At 29.5% G+C, this 10669-nt stretch overlaps 1 protein-coding gene across 2 annotated transcripts in view; it reads left to right on the top strand.

Moving 5' to 3' along the window:
* Positions 1 to 6349, top strand: part of LOC106681816 (uncharacterized) — a 150521-nt gene extending 144172 nt beyond the window's left edge. For both annotated transcript variants that reach the window (XM_014422341.2, XM_067045635.1), the window contains one exon: positions 813 to 6349. In XM_014422341.2, coding sequence (XP_014277827.1) covers positions 813 to 1481 — 669 coding nt within the window. In that variant the 3' untranslated portion in view covers positions 1482 to 6349. The remainder of the gene's footprint in view (positions 1 to 812) is intronic.
* The last annotated feature ends 4320 nt before the right edge of the window (positions 6350 to 10669 follow it).

Raw genomic sequence — 10669 nt, 5'->3', positions numbered from 1 at the left:
CACAGATGTTTATATAATATAAAATTTATAATTTTCAATGTAACAAAAATACGGAGATCATAAAAGTTTGTATAATGCAGAAGAAGAAATATTATATTTCATTTAATAAATTAGGAATTATGTATTTTGAATTTTTTACTAATATTCTTCAATTTTTTGAACACATTGTTGAAAATTTTCACACTTGAATCTTATATCTAATGTTAATATATCCGTTTGTGAAATGTGTATTTCTGATTCTACACAAAAACTAATTCAGTTTATTTCAAACTTTAAATTTCCCCATGACAAACTGGTATTGGAAATCAAAATTTTTAGTAAGAATTGTCATTATCTATAAATATATGCTTCTATAATAATTTTTAAATAATTACTTTCAAAAATTGGATATTATGACTTTTGATAGAAAACTCCACAATTAAGAGAAAAAAGTAATTGTAATAAGATGGATCTTATAGCCATAATAACAACAATAATAAATAAAACAAAGAGAGAGTAAAACATAAAAAATAAATGATTCATCACTTAATTTCAAATTTTGTTATTGTCTTTTTTTGTTTTTTATTTTATTTTGTTTGTTATTGACTTGATTCAATATTTACTTTATAAAATAATTTTGGGCTAGTATGAAATAAAGCAAAGGCTATCTACATATAGCTTTTCGGTATTGACATTTTAAGTATTTTATTTTACTAAGAAAAATTATCTGTAGATAATCATAAACTTTTTTTAATGCATTTTTTTTATATAAAGTGTTTATTCTGTTCGAAATTTGACGTAATACTGATATGTACATGCAAATATTTTTTCAGATGTACATCATGAGCCGCATCCTAGGCAATGATGATGGGAAGGAGAGCATTTCCGGAAGGAAGAAAGAGTTTCTCTCTGGCCTCTTGGGAGAAGAAAACAATAACCTCCCAGCCCCGGGTAACATCCAATCAACTCAACCCGAAATCTCCGACCAATCGACAACGAGGCAGGAGATAGCACAAGGTACCGAACCAGATACGAATTCTAGGAGATCGTCCATTACAGAATCTCTGAAGGAGTTCGGAAGTTCTCTTCTTGAAATGCTCCAGGACGACGAGGAAGAGCCTGTGAAACCTGTTCTCAACGGAGAGCCGATGGACGGAAGTTTATCGTCACAGCCTAAAGTACCAGAAGTGACCCCAACACCGTTGAGAGTAGAAAGGGATAATTACATTCTGACTCCTTTGGAAGAAGAAAACGAGGAGGATATTTGGAGTGTGAATAAGATACTAATCAATAACAGTGAATTGAGTCACAAGAGGAAGGATCTATCAAAAATCGTATGGATTAACGAATCAATTCTCAACAGTGGTGACAAACCGATAAAGTTTGAACAGGAGACTGAGGAAATAAAGAATTTGACAGGCCGTTTCTTATTCGAAGAGAAAAAGCTGGATAAGTTGAAAAACAACGAGCTACCTGTAATAACAGTCGAATCAGTTTCTTGATGTAGTTAACGATTATACATCAGTCAAGAAATCAGGGTCCATTCCCTAGTCAGATTTTTCATTCTGTTGATGCTGAAGTCATTTTGAAGTGTTGAACGAGATTGGAGAACTTAAATAAGGAACGGTTATGAGTGATGTGACTTTACTTAATCTTATTTTAATGTTTTACATATTTGCTAGTCTATGTTTTTTTTTTTTTTTTTTTTTGTGAATACTTTGTGTATATATTGGAGTTTCAGCATTAGATATTAACTTTTAATATTTAGTATATATGCCCCTTGTGAATCAAGGAAAATCACACTCCGTACTGTTTTATGCTGTGGCCGTATAAAAGCAAGATGAATGATGATATAACTATTTGTTTTTTTACGACAAAAAAAAAATTAAATATTTTGATATTTTATTCTTGGAATGCATAATTATTCGAAGCTTAATGAAGTGTAAAATATCTTCATGTTTCACACACTTCTCTTATTTTTTTTTCAAATATCTGCGGCACAAAATAGAATAATATGCTTTGAATTATACTTCGCAGAATTTATTATTATCTGTCCCTCATATTACATCACTTGAAAAATATCGTTCAGAGTTATCATGTTTTAGAATGTTACCCAAATATAAATTTTGTTTATCACAACAGCCTGTTAAATAAACATGAAATAAATCTTAAGAATTTTCTCAAAATTGTATAGTTTGTCTATAGTTAAAGTTCTTTCGGGAATTTTCAATGGTTTTCACTGGTGGTTGAGGGCTAAACTGACCAAATCACCAACTTATATGTAACTGTTGGTCAAGAAACGGTCATTAAGATTGAATTATTAAACGCATAAACCTGAATAAAATTTTTATTTATAAATAAGTATTTTAAAGAATAATTATTTATTAATAAACGGTTACAGTCTTGTGTAGATATCGCTATTTTGTTTGAATTGTAGCAATTCTAACAATTTTTTGGGGGGAAATTTTGCTTAACGTTTTCCAATGATAGTGTTGCCCCCCCTAGAAGTAACACATCTTCATTTCCTATATCAGTACTCATATTTAGAGAAAAAAATTAAAGAAAAGCCTAATGCTGCTACTGATTTGTGTTGTAAAAAATTATGAACCTAAGACGTCCCCACACCAAAATTCGTTCTTTAGCCCAAAGAAAATGCAAGATTTTGATTTAATGAAGAACAATCATATTCCAAAATTTTATGTTTTTTTATTTCCGTTATTGCGCATTTTTATCTTTATTTCTGTGTTATGTTTTTAACTTATCTTACACATTATTACATAATGTAAAATAAAAATATAACTAAAAATATTTAGAGAAAATGCGTTCTCTTAAAAACAGGCACATCTTCAAAAATGGATAAAGAACTGGCAAAATAATTGGATTAAGTTCTAAATGGCTAAAATATCTAATACACAAAAAATTATAAGAATAGAATAAAGTTTATATATTTAATATTTAAATAAAATTAAAATAGTGTTTTTATATACTTTTAAAAAAATTTAAATTACCAATTTTATTCATTTTAAACTATGCAGGAAAATGTAAAATCACTAATTAGTCTTGTGATTGGTTAAAAAAAGTTTAATTCTCAATTTAATTTTTATTATTGTAGACAACGATGTTAAACAATTAACAACATCAAGTTTTGTTTGTTTGTTTCTGTTTAGTGGCGCCAAACTTCATTGGTCATCAACGCCATTTATATTTTATTTAATTTTGCTTATATTCGTTTAATTTTATTTATTTTTTAATTTGATTATTTATTATTATTTTTGTTTTTATCTTCCGTTCAATGTTATATTTTGGCTAGTAAATGTTGTGATTTTAGAAACTGACACACTAATTCTATTGTTTTATCATCGCCTCTGAGGGTTATTGAAATATCTGGGTTTAGTACTAAGCTATTGAGGTGTGGTGTGCAATATGGGCATTGTTGGAAAATATGGCTTATTGTCAGATAATTGTTGCAATACTGGCAGTTCGGAGGCGTTTCTTTTGAAATAAGATAGGAATGGGTGAGCCTCGTGTGACCTATTCCCAGCCTGGTCAGCACAACTTCTTCTCTACGGCATTTGCGACTGGGGGTACCCTAGGGCTTGATCTTTTTTAATAAATTTTAATTTATTCATTGGGCTTTCATTCCACAAAGATTGCCATTTATCTTCAACTTCCTTTCCAAGAGGTTTGCTCATTTATGATGGAGTTAAAATTGCTTTACCCCGTCCCGGAAGCGCGAGTGCTTTTCATGCAGCGTGATCGGCTAGTTCATTCCCTGCGATTCCTACATTCCTTGGAACCCATATAAATGTAACTGTGTACATATTATATTGTGTAAAGTATTTAAGTAAAAAGGATGCAGGAAATTTTCGGATGCTCTGGGTACATACAATCTAAACCTTTCAACGAGCTTAATGAGTCTGTAATTATTGTTATGTTTGTGTGGTTCAAATACAAACAGAAGTGACGCGCTGCTGGTATTGTATTTAGTTTGGTAGTGAATATGTTGCATATTATTAACAATATATATTAACATCAAGTTTTGTTTTACTTTCTAAAAATAAAAAATAAAATATATTGATGAATAACATATGACTATAAGTAAAATATTGAGAGCTGTTTATACAAGCTGAAACGCGTTTTTACGAACTATTTACATTGTAGATTTTAATTTATGAGATTGATATCATTAGCGCTGGAGCACATTAGAGTTATAATCAAGTTGATTAAATTCATCCAACACCCGTTTAAAACTTAGTCTACTGATGGAAGGAAAGTTGCCTCAGTTTAGTACCGAGGAACAGGGCTCACTAATTTATGCTTGATACCGATTAAAATCTTGTTCTTCATGAATCATATGTTAATTATTTTTTTTAATTCCTTAAATATTTGTGGTAAATACTTTTCATTCTAATTATAGTGATTGAGTAAGCCGATAAATTAAAAATTGGTTTACGTCAAACCTACTATTTTGAGGTAATTAAGTTCTACCAAGTTTTTCTTCTACTAAAATTAGTCAGTTAAAAGCATTTTAAAGTCAATCTACTTAGTAATCAATTAATTTTTTTTTTTAAGGTAATGTGTTTTGATAATAACAGAATGACTTACACAACTTTTTCTCTCGACACCTCAGTTCACTGTAAGAAGACATCATGTCTTAAATACTCTGGTAGATTTTTAAGGGGAAAAATTGATTTTTTTTTTAATTATGGATATTTTTAGCAACATAATGCCTTTGATTGATTGGTAGTAGTTTGTGACTTACACCACTGTGGCTCATTGAAAGAAGGGAACATGCCTCAGATATTCTGGTAGTTTTTTTAAGGGAGGGGAGGGGTTCCGCTTATATTTTAAAATGACGGATATTTTTTCAATATTGTATATTTGAGTAGTAGTCAATTAAATTTTGTTTGACAACTAGTAATTATTTAGTTCAATTTCCCGGAAAATTTGAATTTTATAACGATAATAATATGTAAAATATTGTCGACAAATTGATTGTAAACCTACGCGGGTTTATTTCGCAAGGAGTGGAGAAATATTGTATATCCACTTATTTTTTTTATTTTAAGCAGAAAATATATATTCTGTAAAGTTATACTAAAATAATTTTTTTTTAATCGGTAATTTTTTGTAATAGTAAAAATTTCTATTTCATATTAAAAATAGAAAACATGAATAATGGAAGGATCTATGGGACATTTCATGTAATGTATGGATTTTAGAGACCTTGTTTAATTTGTCTAAATATAGATTTTGGCCCTTCTAAGAAGGTAAAAATTGAGTTTTTCCTTTCTAAAATAGGAATAACAAAATAATTAAATTTCAATTGTCTTTTATTCATATATTTGTAAAATAAATCCAATCATATCTTCAATTTATCAACAATATAGAAGCTTATAGTGGTAGTATACTAGCACCAGGCAAGGATACAATGTTTATATTGTTTACATAAAAGGTATAAAAAAAGTTTAATAGTTAAAAATAGTCTTCGTATTATTCTTAGTGAAGAAATTATATAAGTGAAAAACATATGCACTTTATATATGGGACATATTAAATAACAAAAAAAATTATTTCTATCAGTTTTATTCAACAAATATTTTTAAAACATTATTTCTTAGTTTTTAATTGTGAATAGAAACTGTAATTAGCGAATGAAAAAGCTAACAGATACAATTAAAAATTGTATGCCTATGTTTAAACTGATTTTACCTCCCCTCCCCCCTCTCGCGCTTCTAAGATTTTATATAACTCATCGTAAAGTGTACTCTAAGAGCGGCCTCATTAACTTGTAGTATTATTTTAATGAACGCATTACAGTGGAGATATTTAGAAGTATGTATATACACAAAGTACGTGTGTGTAATATAATAATAGTAAAATTTCTTTGTTAATAATGCTTAAATTTGAATGTTGTTTATAATAACACAATGTAAATGCTGTACGTGTTACCTGATTGAAACATGTTCTATCAAATAAATATAAACCCAAATTAATGTAAAATTGTTGGTGTAAGAAATTATTGTATATTATGATTTCATCTTTAGAAATACTAGGAATCATCTTAAGAGTTAATTGAAATACGTTGTAATTTTTATGAATTATTGCAATTTAAACAATATTAAGTGTATGTAGTAGATATTTTAACTTAGAATAATTAGTTTGTAACTAATACCAAAGTTATGTGTTTTAGTGTATATTATATAAGTAATAAATAATTGGTATTGAATGCCACAAATGTTAGGTTTAAGATAGTATTGTGTAGTGTATGATGGAATACATCAATATGTGAGATTTACCTAATCCCTACTGCATCACATTGTTGAATAAAATGTTTTTTAAATTTAATAAATTTTTTTGGATCCTGTCACTTTGAGTTTTAGAAATTTTATTTTCCCTTTTTAACCTATATTATGATAATATAAATGTATTTAAGGGTTTTAAATTGTTGATAGGTATCGACAAAGAATGCATGGTATCATTTCTGACATATTATTAATATTTGGCTGTACTTTTTGTCTTACAATCTTGAGAGAGGTACAGTAAAAGGACATTTTAATTTTTAAAAAATACCTAATATGGAAATAAACTTATCCGTCTCTTAGGTACTTCCAGTATCTACTTTTTAAAAAATTAAAGATAATTAGCGAAATGGACACCTATGAATATTGCCGGCGTGCTCCAAAACTTGTGTAAAAACATAATCATATACAAGTAAAACAAAAATTTTAATGTCATAATTAAAAAAGAAAAAGGAAAAACGTCACTGCTTATTTAAGGATATCAATGATACCAAAACTATACAGTCTACAAACAATTGAAAAGATAAGTTTCTTGATTTAAGTTATTGATTTTGAGTTCCATATGCAAATAATGGTGTAAGGTCTTGTTTTCTACAGATATAAATTTATATAAACAGTTTGGGCTAATTGAATTCAGATATACATCGTATTCTCTTTTCTGCATATGTATGATAACAATACAAAATGGTAGTAACCGTAAAGACATTCCATTAAAAGCTGGACAAATCATTTAAAAATCCAAAGTATATTTGTGGGAATCGATATTAATAGTGATCGCATATTTTCTCGAAAGTTTAAAGTTGGCGAATAATTCTCAGGTAAACTATGGGGTAGCTAATCATTGTATAGCTTTGCGGAGCGCCTTTGAATATCCTACCGTACCAGGGACTGAGCACGATTTCTACAATTGAGAAAGGTCTTTACCATTGTCTAATTCCCTATAGCTTTCTTACATTGTAATTTTAACGCTACCAGATCATTGAATAATATCGGGTCAAACATTCTGAAGCTCATCAAAAATTGCGTTACCGAATTATATTGAAAACTCAATCGGATGTTCATTTTAATATCTGTACTCCTATAACGGCAAAATAAAAAAAAAATGGAGTATTCTAAAAAAAATTAGGAAAAATGAAAAGCAACATAATCGAAAATATTAAATAAGTCAAAAAAGAAAACTTTTTAGAAATTTTTTTTTTAGATCGGAACGCTTAACCCTTAATAAAAGAAACAAGGAAATAGAATTGGTCGATCAGAAAATTAAAATCTTATAAAGCATCCGGAATCGACAGTATTTCTAGCGAATTAATAGATTTGTGCTGGGAACCTGGAGTTTCTAAAGTACAACTTTTAAATGGTCTTGGATATCGAGAAAATGACCGATGAATGGAAAGAGTTTATATAGATTCCGCGATTCCGATTCATCACAATGCACCAAGGATGAATAGTAATAACTATAGCATTTTGTAAAAACCGGTTTAGACGGAACCGTTTCATTATGAATCAAATATGACTTTTGCGGAAAATATTACAGACAAAATATGAATAAAACGGTATAATTCATCAGCTTTATCTCGACTTCGGAATATCTCATGATTTCTATTGACTGGCAAAATCTATATTATATTTTGATTTAGGAGTGAATACCCAGGTACAATTCTAGGTAGGCGACATTTCGACGTTTAGCTCAGCTGCGAGCCACCAGGGTATACTAACATTATTTGTATGATATTCTGGGACTGCTAGACCGGTATAGCCGAGTGACAAGGTAGGATTTCGTAATTAAAAAATTGCCTATTCATTAATAAATTATGAAAAATTACTCCATTCTCTTACAAAGAGCTCAAAATACTCATTTCACACTGTTTTATAATTTCAGGCGCTTTTTAAATATTGCGCGATTAATCTTAAGTCTACCCGTTTTAAGCAATTATTTCAAAAGTGATACAGGACCGTCGCTCCCTGGGGAGTCTTAGTGGGGTGGGGAATGATGACTTTTTTTTAGTATTATGTTCCAATCTGGACAAACGATTGACGTGGAATCCTCATACAAGACTGAAAAGACAGGAAACTGCTCGTCGATTCCGACTATTACAACATTTACTAGACAAACGGTCCAAACTTCCAATCCATTACAAAAGACTGATCTACATGACTATTATAAGGCCTATCTGGGCATACGGAATTGAGCTATGGGGCTCCACTAAACCATCTAATGCCTCTCGAATCCAATCCTTACAGTCCAAAATCCTTAATGCTTCTTACTTTGTCACAAATCAAATCATCCATCCGGACCTCAATGTTCCCTATTTGGCCAGAACCAGATACCAATCCTTCCATAATAAACTTTCCAACCACCCAAACCAACTCGTTTCTAACCTGGCTTCTCCTTCACTACCTAATAATCCTCCTAGACGTCTGAAAAGAAGATGGCCTCGAGATCTTCTCCTTTAGAAATGTTTTTGGAGTTCTATCAATGGGTAGATTCTCCACATGTTTTTATCATATCATAATATCACTTACAGCAAATTTACTTGATGTGTATATATGTATACAGTAGTAAATATCAATAAATAAATTATTTAAAAAAAAAAAAAAAAAAAAAGAACCACTCGGATTTGAAGTTCCATATTTCATATTCAGCTACCCAATTTCGTTCATTGACTATTTTTTTAATCCAGATAGTAGCCATTAAAATATTTCAGAAATCTTGTCTAAAACAGTTGATTACAAAATAAAAGTTTTTTTATTTAATTAGTTAGTTTATTATTAAAAGCAAATTTATTTGGTGTGTATATATGTGTACAGTTGTAAATAAAAATAAATAAATTATAAAAAAAAAGTATTATGTTCTCCTCTCTCTCAGATTGTGAACACCTGAAATTAGAAAACGTCATGAAAACCACCACTCCCGCCCTCCGTAGTAGCCTTAGCTATCTGACTTTTCAAACCAACAATTACAGCTAGTAAGTTGGTTGTCGTACATCAACCAACTTACTAGCCATAATTGTCGGTTTCAAAAGTCAGATAGCTAAGGCTACTACGGAGGGTGTGAGTGGCGGTTTTCATACCGTTTTCTAATTTCAGGTGTTTTTTTTTAATATTGCTTGATTTAACTATCTTAAAGTCTCCTCTTCTCTTATTTGAATTCTATTATTTTATTTGTATCTTTGAAAAAGTAAATATAAAAATGTCCAACTACTAAAACAATGAACTCTATGTAAATTTGTATATATATATATATATATGTGTGTGTGTGTGTGTGTATATGTATTGTATTATATATTTGTATTTGTAAATATATATAAAAATAAAGAGGATTTGAAAAAAAAAACAATGAAATCTATGAAATTATAGATTACGGAATTATTTTTTTTAAAACGGACAAAGTGCATGGACATTGTATGAAAGGTAAGTTTTTTTTTCCTTTTTTCTAATTTTTAAACACTTATATTGGTCTAGTCAGTGTAGTAGTGTCTAGTAGTTTGTTTAAACAGGATATATAAATAGTGCTATGAGCTGGAATATGTAACAACTTCCCTCCTTCTCCCTTCCCCTACAATGCTAGAAAAAACTAGAATAGAAGAGAACTTGAAAACTCTGAGCAAAGGAATGCTTTAAGTTTATTGAAGTTTTCTAGATGGGCAGTGTCGGAGGTCCTGAGACTCGTAAGAAACAGTCATTATATAACATTCTCCCATTGTCTTTTATTTCGTCCTTTTTTCTTTCTTCCTTTTTACTTCATTTTTTTATAGAAAAACTTTTTATATTACTCCTTTCCAGTTATTATTAATATCAAGTCGCTGTTATTATTGTTTCAGAAATCGTTCTGATTTCAATATCCGACTAAAGGAAGAGTCCTATTATATTTTAGTATTCCGGATTGTTAAGACAAAATATCGCTGCATTGTTTCCAATGTATTGTTCCAGTTTTATAAAGCCAGTGGAGATTAGTTTCGGAAGAGTTGGGGCCATTGGAAAGAGCTGTAATATGAGTGAGGACAGTAAGCTTTATGTTTCTTATTCTGTCTTATTAAAACATTTGTGTATACGATATGTGGATTTGTATTTGTATGTGTATATGAAGTATTTTTTTCTGTTATGCAAAATTAGTTGATTAGTACACTAGAAAAAAATGATCAATTAACAATAAATAAACTTGGAAGTATTGATGAAAACACTCAGAATAAATCATAAGATCTGACTCTATATGGCCAAGAATTCGTGGCCTCATCAAATTAAGTAAGACTAAAAATAATTTCAGGCCTATTATAAATAATTTAGAAGAGTCAAACAAATAAAAATTCATAAATCCTTCTTGAAAGGAATAAATAATGGTCTTAATGTAAAATTGCTATGGGAGTAAAAAGAGGTATAAAAAATAAACA

The sequence above is a fragment of the Halyomorpha halys genome, unplaced genomic scaffold (genome assembly GCF_000696795.3).
Source record: "Halyomorpha halys isolate HHAL.00 unplaced genomic scaffold, Hhal_1.1 Scaffold366.1, whole genome shotgun sequence".
Taxonomy (NCBI): Eukaryota; Metazoa; Arthropoda; class Insecta; order Hemiptera; family Pentatomidae; genus Halyomorpha; species Halyomorpha halys.
Note: the sequence above shows the minus strand (reverse complement) of the source record. Positions and strands in the feature narration are given on the sequence as shown.